A 24,297-nucleotide genomic window follows, 5' to 3' on the forward strand; every position below is an offset into this window, starting at 1 on the left:
CTTTTAGATGTGTCATTTAGGCCTTTATTTTCTTTGAAGACAATGATAGTTCTTTACAAGTTAACATGCTATAAAGTATAAACATTAAGCCTTTTTAACTTGGACCACCTTCATATAATTGTATGAGTTGCATTGTAAAACTTCAGTTCAGCTATATTTACTTGTGCTGATAGGTCTATGCTGACATTTGTTCTTGAGCCAATGTTTACTAGTGAATCACACATGGAGTTATGTCCAAAATTCTGATTTAATGAGAGAAAAATGGAAATATAAGCCCATATGGTAAAATGATTTGAATTATGATTTTTATTTACTTATGTTTTAATGTTGTTTGAGATAAGTATCACACAATTAATATATATGGGATATATGGAACCAGAAAAAACTAACTGTGATTAAATCACATCCCATTTATGGTATATAATTATAGTGTTAGATGTGTTCTATGGATGTACACATGAATACATGTCAGTAATTGTACTCCATTATCCCCTCTAATATATCCTACATGCAGATTGCGGTTGCCCTTGCAGTTGCAGCCATTCCAGAAGGGCTTCCAGCTGTTGTTACTACGTAAGTGTTCTTGCTTGCACTCAAATCTGCATCATGATTTCTTTATCTCTTAATGGATACAGTTACATTTTGTGCTTGATGTTAAACTCATATGAGGTTATCATCTTTCAAGAAATAAGATACTTATACATGCTAAAATAATTACCAGTTAAACTTCATGAGATTAATATGCAATTGTAGTTGTTGAAAACACATCCTGATCTATGGATTTGAGTACAGGTCTGATGTTTGATACTGGTTTTGGTAACCTATCAGACTGGTACAGTACTCATATATCAGGTGGTAAACTGACTTGTACCACCTGATAAGAGAAAATAAAAAATGAATGGCATATTATTGTTATCGAGCTATACATTTTGTTATTGGTGCTCGGTTGGACCGGTAAATATCGGTGAGAATATATTGGTTTGGCTAGACTAATATTTAAATCCTTCTACTGAACTGCCTAGAAAATTGTCTATTTTGCTAGAATCAATGCAATCAACCTCGTTTACATGTCACAGTGGTTAAAACATCTAACTATTTCTTTTTAGTATTTTTTTAATTTTTTGAGAACACCGGAGAAGTAACCTGGAGTATATTTTGAATCTTTCTTACATGGGATCAGATCAACCTGCTAGAGCTTATTTGTTTAGAGATTAGTAATGTTCTATAGATTTTGTTTTCTACTTAAGAATAAAATGTCATAATCTTGGTTGGATCTTGTTAAGTCAATAAATTGATAATTCTGGTCTGCAGAGCTTGATCATCTAATCTGCTTTGCAAGTTAGCATCAGTTGGTAACTTGGAAACACCTTATTGAATGTGTCACGTGGGCAATGCTATCTTAGGTTGGATGTAATTGTGGATTTCAAACTTTTGTTCTGTCATCTTTTTATAGCTTTATATTTTCAGAAACTATTGAAACAATAAAGACCATGATTGAGCTAATAAATGGATTTCAGAGAATAAGAAAGAGTCATGTTTAGCAAACAGATTTAGATAAGGTTTTGGTGCTTCTAATCCTTGTATCTTCGTATAAGTTCTTTATGGTTTTGGCAAAATTAGTCTTGTTCACTTTAGTTAATCATTTTATTTAGGGTTGGGTTATAGATGCAACTAACCAATTAGCGCCTCTTAAGAAGAGAAGATGAAAAATAGAGGGGATTGGGAGAGGAAAATGTAAGATGTAAGGCAAAAGGAAAATGAATGGGATAATATAAATGGAAAAAGGGTGGGAGCAATAAGATGAGACAGAAGAAGAAATTGGGTTAAGAGAGGAGTTTTACAAGCCTTTCTTGCGACCATTGGACTGCAAGGAGATAAAAATTGAGTACTAACTGTAGGAAAAAAAATCAAAATAAGTGTTAAGAAGGTAAATGCAATATGAGAATTTTTGGTTCATATTTGTCACTTGGGGTTTTCCTTATTCTAAGATTTGTTCACTTATCTCACCGAAATAAGAAGCTTATATGTAAATATGAAGAGTGGAGGCTTCATTGTGTAAATGAAGAAGTTTTTGTGGATTCATATTAAAAAAATCCCATAAGGCCACATTCTTATGCAAATATCCTATATTTAGACCTCTTTGGCATAATCAAATGTGTTCAACAAATATTATAAAAATCAAGTCAATGTGATGTTTTGTTTCACCAAATGTTGCTTTTCTGATTGTCTATTAATTTGGAAGGAAAATACCTAATTCTGTAAAGAAGTGGTTAACAAATGGCTTATTACGTATTAAATAGGCACATATGCATCTTGGCCGTTTTGTGGATGTTTCCCCTCTAATCATATGACTGCATTGTGTCCATATAGGTGCTTAGCTCTGGGGACAAAAAGAATGGCCCGCCTAAATGCTATTGTCAGGTCCTTGCCTTCTGTTGAAACTTTAGGCTGTACCACGGTGATTTGTAGTGATAAAACTGGTACTCTTACTACGAATATGATGTCTGTCTCAAAGGTAATACATCTAAATGGTTTTGTTGCCTTTGCTGCCTTTTGTAATTACCTTCTTATCTTCAAATTTGTTCTTTGGTCATTGCATTGCAAATGCCCTTTAGAAAAATTTCACCTCTTTTAATAAAGGAATAAGTGACTTTCTTTTAAGGTAAATTCCAGCTGTGCATAGATTAATACTGTCGTACAAATTCATGTTTGATGAAAAGTGTCAGATAATCAGAGCAAGCCTTTTTAATTGAACCTAATACATTGTTGAAGACTATGTTCGTTGGATTGGAAAAGAAAAATCTATGTTACGCTACAACGTGATGTCCAAAAAAGGAGTTTGACCAAACAGCAAAAGTGCATTGGAATCTACCTCAAATGCAACAAAAGATGGCTCTTGGGCACATATGCAAGTCCAGCAATCTAATGGTCCTAGCTTAGTAAGATGAAAATAAAGATGAACAGGCAACGTGATCCATCATTACTGAAATCGTGGATTCAAACATTTCACTATATGTTTTGATGTGAAAATGGCATATACTTTCGACCATGAAATTTACTGCATACTTGAAGGGCTACCATGTAACTGTACTGGTTGGTAATGGGTCAATGCAATTTACTTGTTGTTGACCTCACATAACAAGGTAATTCCAGGTTTATAAACTCTATTGCAGTTTATGCCAGTATTGTTGGTTGATGAATTGCACCACTGGCATCAACTCCAATTTCTATGACAAATTAATTGAGTCAACTTTTAATGCACCGATGTTAATGGAGTTGATTTCATTCTTGGTATAGGAACCACCTTTTATCTGTTACCACACCATGAGAATCAAGTTTGAGCATAATGATTGAGAAGAAGTGCGAGCAAAACAACCTATTTCTAACATTAACGAGCCCAAGCTATCCACCGATCTCATGTTCTAAATTGGTGATATCAATGCTTCATCTTGCGGGTGAGGTGAAATCCAAGGAGGGGCGGGTAGTTCCATTGTCTTCTTTCTTTTTGGATGCTAACCATAGATAATGGCCGTGACAACAGAACTGAGGAACAACAACAAAATAGCAGTAGTAGCTGCATAATTCTTAAAGGTCCATCCAGTCCTTAGGACCTAGCAACCCTCTCCTTGTGCATACAGAAGATAGGGAATTTTCATTTAAATAGGGGAGCAGGGCTCCTTGTGCATATATGGAAATAGGGAACTTCTCATTCAAAGAGGGGAACAGGGTCCACTCTATTCATGAGCAAGAGACTGGTATCTTCCTGATTTTACAGAGGAGTGGCTGATATGTGATTAATGCAAAAGATCTTTGATCCTATTTGGGCAATGACGCATCAGATAGGGTCCTGATCGTACTCTGATTAAGGGTGAAATCTCTTAAGTCCTTGTGAGACTCCGTATAGGGCAAATGGTTGTCTTTCTGATTCTTACGCTGCATGGACAATAAAAAAGACCAATCAATGAGAAAAAAATATCGAACTATTGTTAGTTACAAGGGCAGCTTGGTCGTCTTTTCTCTTTTATTTATTTGGTAGGATTGGACATTAGTAGCCTGTTTATATGAGACTCTAAGCCGTCTTAAAGCATGCTTGGACTATATTTTGCAATATTCCAGCAATAAGTCATCTATTTTTAAAATTTTCTTTTGCGAGGTTTATTCTCTTCCTTGAACTAGAGAAACACTATTATGAGGTGTAATCTCTAACATTGTGGCAGGTTGCTGCACCTATATCCAAGCTGAACCAGACCAATTGAATCCTCTTCTTAGATCCAACCCAACCTGACTTTCAGTACTAGACCCCCGGGGTTTCTAGATGCTGATTAAATTTAATGTTTGTTCTAGTTGCGTTAGACTTGGGTGTGGGTAGTACTTGTTTAGTATTGAGCTTCTGAGTGACATGGGGTGTGGAAATGGTGTTTGCCGTTGGCAGAGAGAAGAAAATGGAGGAGAGTGAGATTAATATAAATCTTAGAAGATCCTTCATTTCTTAAATGATTGAATTCAACATGAAATTCAATAACACTTCAAACTGTGTCTTCAAATGCTAATAGATAGTGTTGATTGGCACTAGCCTGACCCTCTATGAGTGTGAAATATATTCATTACTGAAGTATACCAAAAATTAAAAAAATAATTTTCTTTCTGCAGTGGTATACCACAGTTTACCTAATTACTATACCCACTGATATTCTGCACTACTTTGACACTCGTTGCTGTACGGTACGGACTGGTTTTAAAATTTTGCAGTCCAAACATCAAATTCTTTGGATACATATAGAAATAGATCAAAGAAATATCTTTTATATGAAGATGGATAAAACTCAAAAGCCCAGGTGCAAGATTTTTTATCTTGAGATCTTTCATATGTTTGATCTTCACCATTCAGCTCTCTTATTAGTCACATGAAGATTTGTTTCGTGGTATGAAGCAGAACTAAAGAATTATGCTTGAAAATGTATTTTCTGGAGTGGAGTTCATATTTTATGATTTTTTATTTCCAGTTAAAATTTATGCTGATGTATCCAGGTCTTTTGATCAGTAACATTCTTAAATGCTTTTAGGTCTGTGTTGTCCAATCTGTGCACCGTGGTCCTATCACTAATGATTATGCAGTTACTGGAACAACCTTTGCACCAGAGGGCATGATTTTTGATTCTGCTGGAATGCAGGTAAACTGCTTTTCTTCTGTCTTCCCTTTTTAAGGGGGCTTGAGTTGTATACAAAATGCATATTGTTAGATGAATGGAACTTGTGAAGCAGTTTAGTCCCAAAGAGTAAAACAAAGAAATCTATAAGACATCTCTATTTAAGTAAAACTTCCAGATATTGTGGTAAGAATGGCATGCTATTCGAAGCATGTTTCCTTAAGTTCCATGTTTGCTTAGGGCCACATATTTGGATATGGAACTGGGTCAGGCTGATTTTATATTCAGAAAAGATTGAGTAGTGTGTAAACTATGAAGTAAAACAGTCTGTTATTTTTTCTTATTTATACTGAGTTACATTACTCTTGTACTTTCTGGTTGGAGGCTTTTTAATGAGGCCTTCACAATGCAGAGCTTTTGTTTGGATGTCTCAAGTTTTGCTTGCTTATTTCTCATATTCACTTGCTCACTGCTTATATATGAACAGAATTCATCTTCAACTTGCCTTCATGTACAACTTCATTTCACTTTCTTTTCTTGTTATCAAACCCTAAATGAGAAAGCAGTTATGTGATGGTTTCTTAATTACAAAAGAAAAGTATTTAGTACAAGTTACAGTATATGTTGATAAATACTACTGCTTTAACCTCCAGTTGACACTTGTTCTTCTATGGACTTCATAAGGGTGTTTCATGGAAATGTTGAAAATTTCGTGCACCCTTTAGATGACATTATCTAACAATCCTGCCCTTAATCGGTGTTTTTATTTTTGTTTTTGCTTTTTTTAGTGGAGTTGTGGGAAGGATGGGTTGATGAGTAATTGGAAGATGATATGCTGGATAATGTTCGTTTATAACATAACTGCACAAGTCTTTTGATGTGTAACAGATGAAGAGATAAGGAGAGGGCGAGAAAAAGTAGTGAGATATGAGAGAACAAAAGAAACTCTCTTTTTCAATTTTTCAAGAGAGAACTAAGAGCTAAATCTAATAGCTCGAAATGTGAAAGTTTGATAAGGTTTCAAAAACTAATATGCCGCACCAATCTTCCTCCCCCCTCTCCTTTTATAGATACCTTGTACATTGGATCCCCTCAACCACCTAATTAATAAGTCATAAAAGTCAAGCACAAATTACAATATATATTAAATTCGTGGTGCTTTGTACTTGATGGTTTTGAGTTTTAATAGTTATCACAAGATACAAACCATCTTTTTGAAATTTGATAGGTTTGAGATTCGAATCTATTGTCTTGGAATTTGGTAGCATTCATTGCTTAACATGAACTGCATCATCTTTCCTTGAGTAAATTGAAGTATTGAGGTAGTGTACATTTTATATTGGGTTGTCAATGGACAGATCAGCAAACTAGCTTATTAGATCTTATTATAAACTGGATTTAGACCAGCTGTGGTTGTGGAGGTTGAGCTTGGCTTAAAGTGTTTTTTGATTAAATTTATTGGTTAGCGCACCCCAAATTCTGGGCCGAGAACAGCAAAAGCAAATTTTGGGCTTGATTTCCATAATATGTATCTATATTATCTTTACTCTAGTTTGCTTAACATTTACTATGTTTTTTTTATGTATTTATGATTTCATATTAGCTATAGGCTGCTTGACTGTTGTGACCAGTGTCATGATAATTTTGTTAAGAACTAGCAAATGCTATCGTTCCGGTCCGAGAGGATGCGGGTATGCGGACCGTCCTCTACCGGGCGGTACTAATGTTTTAACTGGTACCGAGGCATATTGATCGGTACCAGGACGTACCGACCAGTTTGCCTTGGCATATCGACGATACATACAGGTACGTACCGTACCGAGCTGCGCTTGATACGTTGGTACGGACCAGTATTCAAAACCCTGATCTTACCATCTCTTTTGTTCCCTACTTTCCTTCTTATCCTGTAGAATTTTTACAAGCACAATGCTGACATTTTTCTCACATCTTATGTAGCTTGAATTTCCTGCACAATTTCCATGTCTTCTTCATATAGCAATGTGTTCAGCTCTTTGCAATGAGTCTATACTACAATATAATCCCGATAAGAAAAACTATGACAAAATTGGGGAGTCAACCGAGGTTGCCTTGCGTGTTCTAGTGGAAAAGGTCAGTAAAACTTGTCTTTGTCAGGTTTTGGTTAATTTCTTTTTGTTTCATTTTGTAACAGTTGCTCTTCAGTAACATGTTGCAATAATCTTTATTGAATTTTTCAGGTTGGCCTTCCTGGTTTTGATTCTATGCCTTCTGCTCTGAATATTTTGAGTAAGCATGAGCGTGCATCATATTGCAACCGTTACTGGGAGCACCAGTTCAAAAAGGTATATGCTGATGCAAACATTTTAGTTTTGATAAATATGATGATAACTGTCAGCATTACTTATCAAACTGTGCTGTACTGACTGTATTACTCCATTTCTGCTTTTAACCTGGTCTAGCTAATTGCAAGAGATGCAGTATGTGCCAATCATTAAGGATGTTGCCGTCGTCAACAACATTTTCTTGTGTTTGCTGTGCATGATATCAAACCATGTGGTTCTGAATGTCTTGGTATTTCATGTTGCATTGTCCTCCAGACTTTCCCAAATTGGAATGTATTATGATATATTTTTAGGACAATTGAACAGTAGATATGATGTATGCAGTGATATTCATCATCTGTTTTCTCTAGTTGACAGCCATTTTCTTTTCCTTAGATATGTGTACTGGAGTTTTCTCGTGACCGCAAAATGATGAGCGTCCTTTGTAGTCGCAAGCAACAGGAGATCATGTTCTCAAAAGGTGCACCAGAGAGTATAATCACCAGGTGCACACATATCTTATGCAATGAAGATGGTTCTTCTATTCCATTAACCACAGATATCCGCAACGAGTTGGATGAGAGGTTTAAAAGGTCAGCTATGTGGTTGCTTTTTCTATACTATGTCATGAATATTCATATTAATTTTTGGAAGGTGAATATATTGTGCTATGACTTCATTGCTATTGATCTATTCTATTGTTCAAGTTGAGCCACACATCAATGACCATTCATTGTCTCTCTTTTGGAAGGTTTGCATCATTGGATGTGAACTTTTCATCTGATCACTAGATATTTACTTAGCTCTAATATGGAAGGAAAATTTTCATCTACTTACATTTGATAAGTCTACAATCACATACGTTGATCACATGACCGATACTTAAACAATGACTATGACCTTGACCCTGTTTTTCTTTGCTCTTGCACCAAGTCAGATGTACATGTAATTAGCTAGTTTAGTATTAATCTAGATGCTGTAAACTTAGTCTTTTATTTAAATCTTTTCTAGAAGCAAAAGACTTTTTGACCTTTTATAACCAGCAGTAGCTCGATTATAGCTTGTATTTGGAGGATCAAATATTGTTAGGTACCTCCATCTTTGGATTCGTATCTAATAACACAACTGTAATTCTACCAGTACCAGTTTTGGACTCTTAAACTCTTATTAAACCATTTTTAAAATTTTTTTGCCTCAACAATGAATCTGAATTTTGTTTTAAAAGACCTATTATGAACCACATATAAGAACACATTCATCAAAACTTCTAGAAATGCATGAAGCTAGCACATGATGCGTTATAGGTATTGCAAACCATATATTACAAATAATGAATTAAGTTGGATCATACAAGTCATACTTATGAGTGAGGCGGTTACTACCACCAAGACTAGTGTCATGTTTCTTGGGGAGGTAGGTCTAAGTCCACAATGTCACATGATTGTTTTGTCAAACCCATGAATGATACTAGTCCTGCAACTTTTAATATCAGTGTTGCTAGATATAACTTGTAATGGTTGTGGCATTTTTTATTGAGTTTAATTCTGGTATTGGCGATTATGTCAGCATATTAGGGTAAATAAGGCTTCTGTACTTACTGAAATTGAGCCCGTTCTATGTTGTGTGATCATGACAATTGTTGAGTAGTAAAATTGTTATTACTACATTGCTGATTTTGGTAAACTAGAACCATGTTAACATCGTATTGTAACCTTTTTATTCTATGTTGGTAGGAAGGTTTTGAACATGATAAGATCGTGTCTGACTTGTAGCTATCGCATCTTCTCAAAGCCATCAGCTGCCTTCACCTTATCTTCCCTCCCATGAATTAATATGTTGGATGATCTGATACCATGATCGTTGTCTTTAAGGACATGAATAAAATAGAACTCCTTTGTCCACCTCCACCTCTCTGTGTTTTGCTTGCTGAGAATATAACATCCCTTTCCTTGGCCATCATCATTGGTAGGCATGTTACTATTGATCTCACTATCATTGTTGTAGATTTATTTTATGGAGACCAAAATGAGATTGAGAAGTCTTATCATCCTCGAAGTGTTACTCATTGATGGCATCACATTAGCTTATTGATCAAGAAAGTGGCCTTTCCCCTTGTCTCCTTATAGGAATTATTGAAACAAATTTTCTGTACCTTGATAAACTGACATCTTATAGCTTGACTGTGGCCTGGCATCTACATTGGTCTTTGTATCAAGTAGTTTCATCCTATTAGGTATCCTTAATTTGTTCTGAAATGAACCAAGAGTGGATGTTGTGGACCTCCTATCTCATCGAGAAATGAATCATCCTAGGTTTTCCTACACATAACTGGTTTTTTATTGGGTCTTAAACATCCAGATTAAAGTCATTGCCAACTGTCTCTTTTCTTTCTTTGTGCAACTTTAGGAAATGCAACTGTAGATGCTTGGTACACCGATACTGCACTAGTCTGACTGGTTGCTGAAAATGGTACCAGACAGATTTAAATCCTTGAATGAAATTACAATTTCTTCGATGATACAAAGGGTATAATCATCATATCTCCAAGGGTCAGAGAGAACCTTTGTAATCTCCTTGGATAAGTGCATACTGTACAAGGTGGTAAAAATAGCCAATCTGCAACCTTTTTGCCATGTTAACTTAGCATATTATTATGCAAGGTTCGCCGTACCATAGAGGACCACTTGGTATGGACCGGTATGGTTTGGTATAGCTTGGTACGTATCGTACCGATAGTTGGTCTATACACCGGTATAGACCGATAAGGCAAACCATATTATTATGTACAACTACCTAACCATGATAATGATATTATTCGCTGCATCATGTAATCTAGAAGACAAAAAATGTGCTTCTCCAAGGTGTCCTAGTGGATGAACTCACAAAATGGGAGCTATATGAGTTACTCAATGTGAAGATGACCTTGAATCTTTTTCTTTTCGGGAGTAGACTTCAAGATATGAAAATGGAAAATTGAGTGACAAAAGGCTCTAGGAGCTCTCGCTTTGTAAATTTCTTTGTTAAGATATGCATCTATTGATGATTAATTATAATTCAAACAAGCCATCTGTTGCACCTTTGTCACTCAGTGATTGTCGTATCGCCTGAGACACTATAAAACTGCGGTACGTACCGGTCCGGGCATGGATTGATATGTGGACCACCCTCATTTTAGGTGGTCCGGTATAACCCGTGGAAAAATACAAAAGTAATGTTAAACAACCCTAGTTCTCGTCTTTGCCATCTTCTCGCTATATTGTTGCTGTTCGATGTTGCTGCTGCTGCCATTCGTTAGTGTCTATCTCCTAGGTACACTCCCACCTTGTCTTCTCCTGCTTTTCTTCCTTTTTCCATCTGCTCCACCGCATCTACTTCTCCTTCCTCCATTGCTTCCTCTTCTTCCTTATTCCTCTCAATCTTCGTTCCTCTTCCTCCTTTCTTCCTTTGTGAAGCATATGTATGTACCATTGTGTTGACACATGGTACACTAGTACTGATCGGTACATCTTGGTCTGATCAGATCATTAAAACAAGGTTGGTACCCGAAACGCCGATCCTTGTTCACTCTCCTCTTTATCTATATGATATGAAGAATATGGTGTCCATAAAAATTATGTAAATATATGCCCATAAGCTTGTCACCAACCCTTTTAAAATTCAATGGTATTATCCAAGGTTTGTTGTATCGATGCATATCGCTTAGCATGGGCAGTACATATCGGTCCTATAGGATACCTATATGTGGACCACCCTCTACCGGGCGATACCGATCACTTTACCCTGTATCGGGCGATATGGGGTCTATACCGGGGGGTAACAGTCAAAATCCGATCGTTACTGACCTGTATCGGTTGGTAACGGTCGGATTTCGACCGTTATCGATCAAGGACTGAGATTGCCCTATACTCATATTATCATATTTCCACTCTCCTAACCTTAATAAAACTATGATTTGTGGATTGGATCAAATTTAAGAGGTTAATTTGTGAGGACTAAGAGGAAGAACACTTTAATCAAGAGGTATGTATTCTCTTTCTAGATTTTTATTGATTTATGAGATGATTAATCAGTTACCGTTGAAGCAGTCTAATTTCACTATATCTTTCATGTCTGCTCTTCCAGATGTCACTTATATTTATGTTTCAGTTATTGATCATCAGACCTACTGTTACCACAATTAATTTGGCCTATTGTTACCACACATATAACTAATTTTGCCAGAAAATTGTGACTTCTAAACTAGTACATTCTTTGCAGCCAATTATTTAATATTTATTGTCTAATTTTGACAATCTTGTATCTAGACTTTGCTAATCATTTATTGGATGATCAGTTTTGCAGGAAAAGATACCCTAAGATGTTTGGCATTAGCATTGAAGCGCATGCCCATGGGTCAGCAAACAATTTGCCATGAGGATGAGACAAACCTTACATTTATTGGATTGGTAGCAAAATTTCTTTATTTATTTGTTATTTTCCACTGCTTTAGTCCATTGTCAATATGTGCAACTATCTTGCTTATCTAATCTTTTGGTTTTAGATGATAATTTTTGATAACATGTTTGGTGAACTTGAAGTTCTATTTGCATGACTAGTCATTTAATAGTTTTATTTTTTCACCTTTTACCCACTTAAATTGAATTAATTAAATATTTTGTTACAAGCGTTATCACTGATAGTATTCTATATTCTGTTCATCTTCTTGCAATACCTGTGAAGGTTGGAATGCTGGATCCACCAAGGGAGGAAGTAAGAAATGCGATCTTATCATGTATGTCTGCTGGAATACGGGTAATAGTTGTCACTGGTGATAATAAAGTAAGTATCATGTTTTGAAATATATTATCATTTGATATTGCCCTCAAGTGAAATATTTGGTCTTTTCCTTACTAGACTACAGCAGAATCTCTATGTCGGCGAATTGGTGCTTTTGAGCATCTGGGGGATTTCACTGGGTATTCTTATACAGCCTCTGAATTTGAAGAACTCCCACCTTTACAACAGACATTAGCATTGCAAAGGATGGTGCTTTTCACTAGGTACATAAAACCTTTGTACTGGATATTCTTTCACTTATTGAATACAATTTGATGAATCGTGGACTTAGTTTTGTTGTCTGTACAAGTTAGTATCAGCTTTAAGGGACAGGTTTAAAATCTATGATATTGGTTTTTGACATCTTGTTGGATTGTTATACTGCCCAGTATCACTTCAAAATAATTTAAAATGAATAAACAAACAGTACCAGAAATATGAGACGTACCAGCCCTTGGTTGGATTGGTAAGTTCTGGTCAACACATACTGGTCCGACCAATATTTGAAATCTTGATTTCTCATTGGTGCCAATATGTGTTTTGTGCTGGTGATCAATTAAAAAATGGTATTGTTTTGTGCATTTCAACAAATCACTGTTTTCATCTGGGAATAGTTGATATCTGGTTTATTATCATACTGATAGGGTTGAACCGTCTCACAAGAAGATGCTGGTTGAAGCCTTACAAAATCAGAATGAAGTGGTAGGCCTGTTGTCTGATTGTCCAGTTACATCAGCGGTTGTTAATTCAGTAAAATAATCTAGTCTATGCAGCATAATGTTTTTTATAAAATTGCTGAGTGACGACATGTTTGAACTTTTGTCATTCTGCACAAGGTTGCAATGACCGGTGATGGTGTTAATGATGCACCTGCATTGAAGAAGGCAGACATAGGAATTGCAATGGGATCGGGAACTGCTGTTGCTAAGGTAAACCTTTTTTGCCTAAATTTTCATAAAAACTCTGATAACTGTAGTACTTGTATTCATATATGTGCTTAAGATGTCATCGTCTTTATCTTCTAGCTCAAAGTTGATATGTTTAATGTAAAATTAACTATTGACATCAGCACTATTGATACTGAATTGTTAACCATGTTTAATTGATCAATGAGAGAGTCTGCCTAAGATGCTAGGAGGGTCGTTGGTCAACGATAGTATCTTGTAATACTCTGATTGGATTTAGTTAATACCAAGTCGTTTGAGTACTCCTGAGGGTTTAGCCCACATGGTTTTGGGTTCAAGATGTGGCAAATATGTTATTGAAATAACCACTTATGGTCTGTGGGCAAAGTTGGGACTTACTGTACTACTTGGTGAATCTCTTGTCCAGTGGAGACGTGCACCAAGTGTGACGACAACGGCATGGTGGGCTATAATGTCATCAGACCCTGCATCATGTGTGGGGATTCCTGGGTAATCCATGTGATTTGATACGGGTGACCTCAGGAGGACATTGGTGATTTAACTGGGGTGACTATAATACTCTGGTTTGATTCAATTAATATCACATCATTTGTGGTCTTGGCTTTGATTAGAAGATGATTTACAATCCACTCCTATTTTGTGAGGACTTTATTGGAGAGGGGACTTTAGGCTTTGGTTATGACAATCTATATTTTTGGTTGCAACTAGAGCTAGCACCTGAAGTTGCCCAACATTTAAGAACTCTTGGAGAACAGTAAATAACTGGTTTTGCCATTGGGGTAATGTTTATGTCAAAAGCACAAATAAGTTAGTCTGATATAAGTTAACCTTATAACCTGCTGGCCTTTTTGGTGGTTAGAAAGATCCACCTAATGGTCAATGTTTAAAGTTGGCTGATGGGAAGAAACTCTACAATGTTTCTTATCACTCAAAAATTCTATAAAGGTCCACCCTAGAGAAAAGTGCAACTGAGTAGCTTATTAAGTCTTTAATTCTGTTCTCATTACAATTGGAAAGAAAATTGACATGGAAAAAATACACATTTTTTATTTTGTAGTATAAAAGTTAAAAAGTATACTTGGGACATATAAAATTCTTTTTAAATTAGACATTTTTGGTGCTTGAAAGCAAGGTTTGAAATATCGTACCGTACTGGCGTTTCGACATTCGCTCGGTATGGTACGATACAGTATACTGAGCGGTATACCGTTCGGTATACCATTCGGTATACCGCTCGGTATATATATATATATATATATATATATATATATATATAAAATTCGGCGACGTCGCCGAAGCAACGTCGCCTCTTTCTTCTCCCCAGGCGAGGCGATGTCGCCTCGTTTATATATATATATATATATATACCGTCCGGTAATGGGCGGTTCGTATACCGGTCAGCTGACGGACCGGTACGTACCGCCCGGTACGGGTGGTATTATTCGAAACTACATACCTTGCTTGAAAGTTGCTTTTGATGCTACCTTAATTTTGATAAGGAAGTAGGTCAAGAGGTTTGAAGGTTGTAGTCCTAAATTTTATGGGAAACATAACCCGATTGAATGAGTGTGATTTATTGCCTACGCCATGTTATGCCAGATTTAAGAGGGTGCCTGGTTCCTACGATAATCTGGAAAATAATCATTTTTCATTAGTTCATACATATTACCATGGTTCGTCTTACTGGTCCATACTTGTGAACCGATCAACTGTTGGTACGGTATATACCAAGTTGTACCAAGCATCTTGACACACGGTATATGGGGGCGTACTGATATACCAAACATATCAGTCCCTTGTCGGACCATTACATACCGCCCGTACCGGGTGGTACAATGAACCTTGCATATTACATCTCATTCTTCTGGAAATTTCAGATTCAAGATTGCATTTCCTTCTTCTAATTGTCATATTAGTTTAACATCAATGGAACATAGCAATGCTATTCAAACACAAAGGTCTTTCTTCCTCTCTCTCTCTTTCACAACTTACAAACACTATTTATGATGATTAATGTCAAGGTTTGAAATATCGTACTGTACCGGTGTTTCGACATTCGCTCGGTATGGTACGATACAGTATACTGTTCGGTATATATATATACTTGGCGACGTCGTCTCGTTTATATATATATATATAATTTATATATAAAATATTTTTATAAAAGGCGATGTCGCGTCGCCTCGGTGACGTCGCATTTAAAAAAATATATATATTTTCCTTCTCCGGATGACGTCGCCTTTAATATATATATATATATATATATATATATATATCGTCCGGTAATGGGCGATCTGTGTACCAGTTGATGGACCGGTACATACCGCCCGGTACGAGCAGTATTATTCGAAACTGCATACCTTGGTTAATATATTATATATGTGGAATTTGTATAGAAATTTAAACCTATACTCCATGGTTCATAAATGACAAATTTTCCTTTGGTTGTTCAGAGTGCTTCTGATATGGTGTTGGCTGATGACAATTTTGCTTCAATTGTTGCGGTAGGTCTCTTACCCGTGTGGTTCTATCACTTAATAATTGTGTCTTAAAAGATCTTTTGAAAGGTGTCTTGTTATTCCTGTTGCCATTTATTGTAGATATGATTCTGAACAGGCTGTTGCAGAAGGAAGGGCTATATACAATAACACAAAGCAATTTATCAGATACATGATTTCATCAAATATTGGTGAAGTAGTCTGCATTTTTGTGGCAGCTGTTCTTGGAATGCCAGACACCTTGGTTCCTGTAAGTACTTGATTTAAGGTTTTTTTTCTTCATGTTCTAGGTAGCAACCAATGTATAATAATTTCTTCGTTCTAACACCACAGAGAATATTCAGTTATCTGTCACTCTTTAATATAATGCTTATGCATTACCTGTTCTCCTATTTGTGTTCCTCCTCTCTGACGCCACCCAAAGCTAGGTGATATCCACATCAAGAATTGCACATACTTCCTTTATCATTTTTACCCATGTTATATAGTTGAAGTTCTTTTGCCCTACACAGGACTCCATGGTAAGACAACATCGATGTAGGCAACCCAAAGTGCTTGTTGTTTTTGCTGTATTGTTGGACTAACAAACCGACATTAATATCATGAACCTATTTTTGGACTAACAAACATATGCTAGTATAGTATCATGAACCAACTTCTTGCTGTTCTTTGAGAGCTTGCATGCCATTATTTTGTTTGTAATAATAGTTGTTATTGTATACTGGACCTTGAGAACCAACATGAACAGTTGAATGTTTCATAATTCAGGTGCAGCTCCTGTGGGTAAATTTGGTAACTGATGGCCTGCCCGCAACAGCAATTGGTTTTAACAAGCAAGATACTGATGTGATGATGGCAAAGCCTCGTAAGGTATATTACACCAATAATTCTAGAACGAACATCAGCTTTCTTTGTTAGGAGCTGGCGATCTTTGTTGTGCAAAGTGTTGACGTGCAGTCCAACTAAACCTGCATCTGATGATTACTGAACAATTGTTTATCCTTATTTTATTTTTTCCACTTTTTGTTCTTTACGTAATGTCAGTAATATACATGACTTGGTGTAGCTCCTTAGCATGGACTATTTAAGCAGTTCAGCATGTTGGATAGTCTGAAGGTGCTAAGGACATCGTTAGATGGTTGGTAACAATGGCCACCATGTAAGACATTAATTAGCTGTGATAATGGATGAATTTCTGTGTATAAGATCAATGTAATACATGCTTTATACTATGATGCTTGGAGTTGGCTGTTACCATCATATCCAAAATTTTACATTTCGGGTACTCGACCCACGGCAGTACATGGCCAGGCCAGTATTGGTCCGGTCCTTGTTGGCATATTGATGCATGGTATGCCTGTGTGTATTACGGAACAAGGGGGAATGAAGAGATGGTAGCCGAGAAGACAACATAGTAGAAGAGGGCAGGGGAGGGTGGCGGAGAAGAGGAGAAATATTCAAGCCTGGACCGATGTGTTTGGCCTGGTACTTACCGGTCCTGGCAGAACCTAAAACCATGATAATACTCATGTCAACAGAACACTACATATAATGCTAAGGATGATGAGCTTGGCAGACATGTAGCACTCAGTCAAACCTGTTTGGACTCTGGTGGTAGCTGGACTTGATTGATTCTGGTTGATTATAGCTATTCTGGAGTAGTGCCAACTGGTAGCCAATGCTGCCGAGTTTTAAGTCCATGAGATGCCCTCAAAATTTCTACACAAAATCCATCGACTAAATAGATAAAAGAGAAGAGAAAAGGAGAAAACGAATAAGAAAAGAAAAAGCATTTTCAGAAACAGATCTAGAATTTGTTAATCTATTTTACCTTTAAAGCAGCTATAAGGATAGATTAATTTATTCCTAAAATTTATGAAATAGTTTTAAAATTATAGTATTTTACTATATAATTATCTTAGATTTTATTCATTATAGTATTTTACTATATCATTATTTTAGATTGCATTCATTAATATTTCAATAGTTAATCTTTATGTACTTCAAATTGGTTGCAAATCCACTTCGAGGCGAGTATTTTTCACTTTTTGGGTTGCTCTTTATATCAAGTCAGCCCCTAGTAATGGGAAAAGGCTTAAAAGTGGTGGCTGATTAGTATTTGTATCTTATTATTAATTATAGACAAATCCCTGAAAAGCTTTATTCATATGTTGATTATGTTCTCCTCCTTTTGCAGGGATTGCCATTTTGGGTCAAACTCAAATACGTGTTGAAGTGAATTTTATTCATTAACTCTAATGCTTCCTAAACTTGAAAGAATCCTTTTTTGAATCTTGAGAATCCTTGAATCATGTTTGTTCAACATGATTTGACTTATTATTTCAAGTAAGCTGTAGTGTGTAAAATTGGTAGACATGCTGCTCCTAGGAAGTAGCACTAGCGCATCTTGGTTTAAGTCCAAATGGCAGCATCCTATAAATCCTATTATCTCTTGGCTTGTATGCATCTACAACTAGACCATAGTGTGGATCAGCCAAACTTGGATTGTTAAAACTTAACTGTTTTGGTTGGGACACTCTAAAAGCCCATCCACCTATCTCAGAAGACAGGTTAAAGTTGAGTCTAGATCTTGTTAAAAGGTTTAAACAAAAGTTCCATGATCCTCTTGTTAACAATGTAGAGTTTGAGACTTATGCATCATGAACCTCCATTGTTCTCCAACAGTCAGTGATTTACCTCAAAGGGTATTGTCATAAATCATCTGGTTTGTCATTGGCAGGTGCCACAATAGATATGTTAATAAATCCTCAAAAGGGTGTTGTGCATTACAATCTAATTTTTCTAGGGATTAATATGTGTATCAATGTTTACAGGTCATTAAAATGCAATATTTCCATGAGCTATACATAATGCAAAGTTTTGCTGAATTTGGTATTGCATCTTTGCAGGTTAGTGAAGCTGTAGTTACCGGATGGTTATTTTTCCGTTATTTAGTTATTGGAGGTATGTTGGAGCCCTGCAATTGTCATCATTATATACTATTACAGCCTAACCTGAAAAGCTATAGTTACTAGATGGCTATTTTTAGTTATTTAGTTATTGAAGATACGTTGTAACTGTTATCATTACATAGTGTTACGACCTCTTTGTCTAATTGCTTTTTTATTTGATAAATGAAACTTGTGTATACATTTGGATTATGTTTTACATATTATATTGATAAGTTGATAATGTTAAGTTATTCATCTGTTTTATATATTCTTAAGTGTCCTAACTCTCAAAGAGTTAGGAGAAGTTGCTGAATCCCCAGGGGGAATGACGATTGGCCAGATTTGCTCAACAGTTTTGCTATAAGGGAGGCTGTGGTAGAAGAAAGGAGATAGTGTTGGTGAAAAGGGGAAAGTGGTTTGGAGGGTCGTGAGTGTTATCCATGATTTTTTTAGGGGGCTCTATTTTCAGTGGGGTTTCAGTGAAATCAGGTTGCATTGCATCCTAATTTGTAGATATCTTAGTTGTTTAACCAGCTCACTAGAATATAGCTAGAATCTAAGTAATCTATGTCCCAGTCGCCTGTCCGACAAGTACATACCACTCTTTATGGGCAGAAACTGTGTATGTCAATTCATGCTCACCAATGGTCAAAACATCCACACCGAACACTCTGCTTCTGGTGCATTTGAATTAACAGAGTAAAAAAAGGAGGTTGGCACGGAGTGTGGTGTGAGAAAAATATCTTTCTGAAGTTTTTTCTTGTTTTTCCTCTTTAACTTCTCCATTGTTCTTTTTTTAGTTTATATGGAGCAAGGATTATAATTTCGAATAATACTGCCCATACCGGACAGTATGTATTGATCCTTCAGCAGATCGGTACACGGACCGCCCACTACCGAGCGGTATATATATATATATATATATATATATATATATATATATATATATATATATATATGCGACGTTGCCTTCGCGATGTCGCCTCTTTCTACCTAGGCGGGAAAAGGCGATGTTGCGTCGCCTTTTTTGGCAACGTCACCCCGCCTGGGGAGAGGAGAGACAATGACGTCGCCAAATTATATATATATATATATATATATATATATATATATATATATATATATATATATATATATATATATATATATATATATATATATATATATACCGAATGGTATACTGCTCGGTATATAGTACCGTACCGAGCGAATGTCGAAACTCCGGTATGATACGATATTTCAATCCTTGATATGGAGTACTTTCACTTTTTGTTTTCCCTTGTACTATCTACCCTGTATCCTACCCATTCTCTGTCTTGTTGTTAATTTTGCATGGCTTTTGATTATTACATCTATGATGAAGATTCCAATAGCGAAGTAACAATCTAGAGAATCAATAAAATAAAATACCCAAAAAAAATAGTTCAAAGATTTAGATTTACATGGTTTGACACCCTAATTTGGAGAGAAAAGTCGAAAACTATGTTCTTCACTATGTTAATAGGAAAATACAATAAAGAAAATTTTCTTTTGAGTATTTCTTAACTCAATCCTAAAGCTTTTCTTGTAAACTCAAAATTTTGCTTACTCAACCAAGGTATAACGAAACCATGAGAGCATTCAAGGTCTTTTTTTTTTCCTTCACAAACCTAATGCCTGTGATACACAGTAATTTATAAAATAATCAATCCTTAATTTTCAAGGATTCTTTTACTTCAAGCAAAGTCTTTCCAAATTTGGATTCCTTGTTAATCAAGTCAGTTTACTTTCAAGTTTTCTTGTAAGTAAATATATTACTAATTAATAACTTTTAGAAATACTTATCAATCTCAGCAACAGCTTGTTAGTTTTTATGGTTATGCTTTTTTTCTTCTCATTTTGATGCTTCTTTTCTTTTGACAGTAGCTAGTAGCAATGACTTGATCAGATGTCTCCTCATCCTTTTCTTTATCTTTCATCTTTCTATAATTTTTTCAATTCCCATTTTGCTTCTTGAGGGCATATAATCTTAGATTGTTGTCATGATGAACAAGTAGGACTGTCGTTATGAGCTTTTGCTAAAGCAGCATTTATCTGTGAGGAAATGGCAAGGTACGTGAATGTTATGTTGCTCCATAGCAACTTGGAGGTTGCAGGTCTGAATTGTTGAGTTTCGTCTGTTTGGGTGACATTATGTACCTGTGACCCTCGCAACACCATATTTAGCAATCTGCACTATGTGCATTTTGCTATACTTTGATCTTTTGCATGATTAATGTAATTTGAGAACTCAGCAAGGCCTTCTGCTAGAGTATAATCCGCGGTGGAACTTTAAGAAAATATCTACTGAACTCTAGTGTATTTGTGCCTAAGATCCTTGAGTGGAATCTCCATTTTCTACTTCATCTTGTCTTTCTTTAGGTAGTCATAGGAAATTAGAGGTTTCTATCTAGTCCCTCAAGCATACATTTTAATTAGTGAGATTAAATAGGTTGCCCTTCTCGCACAAAAGCATTTTATGGTCCCACTTCTCCCCAGATTTGCCTAAAAGTAACATTTAGGTTTATATCTTTAATTGTGAGCAATCCACTCGAACATTTTTTGTGGGCATGGAGTTAATGTCATACCTACTGACTGTTGATGCATGATAAACATAATGATAATGGTTCATAAAAGAGTATGAGCATAAAACTAAGGGCATGCAATTTGACTAGAAATATGAAATATGTGCCACTAGGCTAGAAGGTTGCTAAAAGTTAGCCCCTGTGAATTTCCTAGCAATATCTTAAATTTGCAATTACAAAAAAAAAAAATAAATGGGCGAAGGTAGGAGACATAATGGATGGATATTGTTTTTGGTGCTACCCAGTTGACAATCCAAAAGGTAAAAATGGATTGAGAAATTAGCAAAAGGAAAAAAAGGCTCTCAAGTGCGCTTTTGTTCGGTAAAGCATGTGTGCATTTGAAAAGGATGTGTGTTGTAAAAATGAAAGAACTGAGTGAAAAACAACTCTGCGATAGGAGTTGTATCACTTGTACTTCATGAGGACCAGAGTGTTGTAAGTTGCGATTGTTTCGAGGAATGACATAGATGGGAGGAAGGTTCTTTAGGAGATATATAGAACTTATGCTAAAGACTCTAAAGCTTGTAGTAACTTTGTATAGCACTGCTAGCATCAAGATTTCCTTAATTGCTTATGTTGGTGCTTCTATGTTGCAGTACGTAACTGCCAAGATTTTTTTTTTCAGTATCTGGTTTTTACTCAGTTGTATTCTTGATGCAGCTTATGTAGGTCTTGCTACAATCACTGGGTTTGTATGGTGGTTTGTCTATTCTGATAAAGGTCCCAAATTGCCATACTATGAATTGGTAATCTGTCAATTTTGTCTTTATTATTTTTCCAACTATTTCCTGCTGCTTAGGAAGTCCATCTTCTGTTGAGTTGGATCGGACTGCCTTGTTTTGTACCGATTCAGGTGAAACAGGCTTCCTTTGTTTTATATATTCTAACTACAATTTGTAATAGTCTCCTTAGCAGTCTGTGACACTTTAGATAGTTTTCCCTTTAACTTATTCTCTATCAAAACTACTGCAAACAAAAATATCTTTTTTTACATCTTTCCTAGTAACTCCATATGTTCATCTCAACATTTTCATTTTAATAATACAAACTTTCTGTATATGTTTTTTTTTTTTGCTTAGATCCATAAAACATAGCTGGTATAATAACAACAGTCCTATAGATATTCCTTTGACTGCACAAGACTCTTGATTCCCCTCTCCATTTCAATCATCCGGAATTTATTTTATGAATAGTATCTTTGTCTATCTCTTCATTTTATTAAATAATATATATCCAAGATACCTAAAAATTTTACTTATAGAAACTTCTTGGTTTTGTACAATGTAACCATATCCTCATGTCTACTTCTAGTATTACTTAAATTATATCTCATGTATTTAGGCTCACTCCTTTAGAATGGGTTTGTGTCCATAACTCAAATCATTTCCAAAGTTTGTGTCCATAAGTCAAATTTAGAATCAATTACATTTAAATTATCATTTACTAAAACAATACAATTCACCAAGGAGGATTATCCTGAATATGAGTGGTAAGGTCATTACTAATATGAAATGGGAAGGACTAAGGACTTTATGCACTTGATTTAGTCCTATATTAACAGGTATAACAATAGACACGCTGTAGTAATAATGCTAGTGACTACATCATAACTATCGTACATATCTTTTATAACAATATAACTAGTAAAAATTCTTTCTTTTCTAAAAGAAACCATAATAAATCTTTTAAAAACTTTATCATAAGTCTTTTCTAAATCAATAAAAACCATTTGCAAACTATGAAAACCATAAGAATTAGATGGCCCATAAAACTATGAATTAGATAACAATAGTTGGGCCATAACACTTGACTGGAACATATCATTTTGCATCAAGCTATACTGCTATATTCATAAACTAGTGGATCCACACTGTTTGACATTCATGTCTTGAATGACATACACCTGAATAGATCTGCACATGTTGTACCGAAGATTTGGCTTGTTCACTGTGTCTTTCTTTGTAAGTTTGTGTGCAAACTTTAATCCATTATCCTAAGTTTCTCGGTGAGAATTGTATTTATGTTATTATGTATTCTTTTGGTATTATTTTACTCTTTCACTCTGGTGTGTATGTGTTGATTTTGACATTTTTAGCAATGCAAACATTAGTAAACACTTCTGGTGAGCAATTTTGTTTGATATATGATGCTGAAGACATTACAAGCAGTAATAAACGTGAAACTAATAAAAGCAATAAACCTACAATTGAGTCATGGGCTGAACCGAGTTAGCAAAGGTCATATTCTTGGATCTTGACTCTTGGAGGTCAGGTCAGGTAACAGAATTGAGCATCAAAGAAACACAATGATGAAAATTTCCTGTGGAATAGTAATTTAATTTACAAGTTAATGTTACTGATTCCATTCCAAGAGGAAATATCAGGTAAAGTTTTCTTCAATGGTCTTGATATTTTGAATATTTCAGAAAGTATTATACAGACATTAAATTTAACATGAGTAGTTTTTTTGCTGAAAATACTAGAGATCAGATCTCATCTGCATTCCTAGTCCTAATTGACTTATAACAAGAACCATTGTAGGAATAAAACTAATATGGACTGGGAAAGGTTTAAGTCCTAGAAGTTTAAGGAGCTAAAAGAAGAAATACAGGAATTACATTTGGACTCCCATGCTAGTATAATTTTGGCTTACCAATGGTGCTGTTGCTGCATTGATGTAATACTTTGGTTTTTATTTGGATGTTGGAGGTAGATAGCAAATGGGGAAGGGGAAGAACTAACAGAGAAGAAGAAAAAAATAAATTTAGAAGGAAGAGAGCAAAGATAAGAAAGTCATTTCATGATGAGTGAACAATTATGCTTCTAAGAACTTATTTAGTTACTCCTTGTTCTTATAGCTCACATGAAAAAGATTCCTTTTTTTTCATACCAAGGTCTTACAAAAACTGTAGAAGAAAGGAACAGCATGCAACATGAACAACATGCCACAAGAATGGGCAGCAAATATATGTAAATTATAGTTCTACCTTATCTGAGCAATTGACTAAAAGATATGGTGATTAGTGCATGAGGCTACTGCCAATGCAGAGTCTGGGAA

At 35.5% G+C, this 24,297-nt stretch overlaps 1 protein-coding gene across 2 annotated transcripts in view; it reads left to right on the top strand.

The window, feature by feature from the left end:
• The window catches only part of LOC135615362 (calcium-transporting ATPase 3, endoplasmic reticulum-type-like), a 67,758-nt gene that overhangs the window by 38,064 nt on the left and 5,397 nt on the right, over positions 1 to 24,297 (top strand). Inside the window, exons 14-29 of one of the 2 annotated variants that reach the window (XM_065113719.1) lie at positions 515 to 573; positions 2,371 to 2,515; positions 5,064 to 5,171; positions 7,104 to 7,256; positions 7,364 to 7,468; positions 7,844 to 8,040; positions 11,781 to 11,892; positions 12,167 to 12,265; positions 12,341 to 12,486; positions 12,907 to 12,964; positions 13,099 to 13,191; positions 15,642 to 15,692; positions 15,805 to 15,936; positions 16,455 to 16,556; positions 18,596 to 18,650; positions 21,901 to 21,986. In XM_065113719.1, coding sequence (XP_064969791.1) covers positions 515 to 573; positions 2,371 to 2,515; positions 5,064 to 5,171; positions 7,104 to 7,256; positions 7,364 to 7,468; positions 7,844 to 8,040; positions 11,781 to 11,892; positions 12,167 to 12,265; positions 12,341 to 12,486; positions 12,907 to 12,964; positions 13,099 to 13,191; positions 15,642 to 15,692; positions 15,805 to 15,936; positions 16,455 to 16,556; positions 18,596 to 18,650; positions 21,901 to 21,986 — 1,701 coding nt within the window. The remainder of the gene's footprint in view (positions 1 to 514; positions 574 to 2,370; positions 2,516 to 5,063; positions 5,172 to 7,103; positions 7,257 to 7,363; positions 7,469 to 7,843; positions 8,041 to 11,780; positions 11,893 to 12,166; positions 12,266 to 12,340; positions 12,487 to 12,906; positions 12,965 to 13,098; positions 13,192 to 15,641; positions 15,693 to 15,804; positions 15,937 to 16,454; positions 16,557 to 18,595; positions 18,651 to 21,900; positions 21,987 to 24,297) is intronic. The other variant, XM_065113720.1, reaches the window with a different exon arrangement.

The sequence above is a fragment of the Musa acuminata genome, chromosome BXJ2-6, assembly GCF_036884655.1.
Source record: "Musa acuminata AAA Group cultivar baxijiao chromosome BXJ2-6, Cavendish_Baxijiao_AAA, whole genome shotgun sequence".
NCBI lineage: Eukaryota > Viridiplantae > Streptophyta > Magnoliopsida > Zingiberales > Musaceae > Musa > Musa acuminata.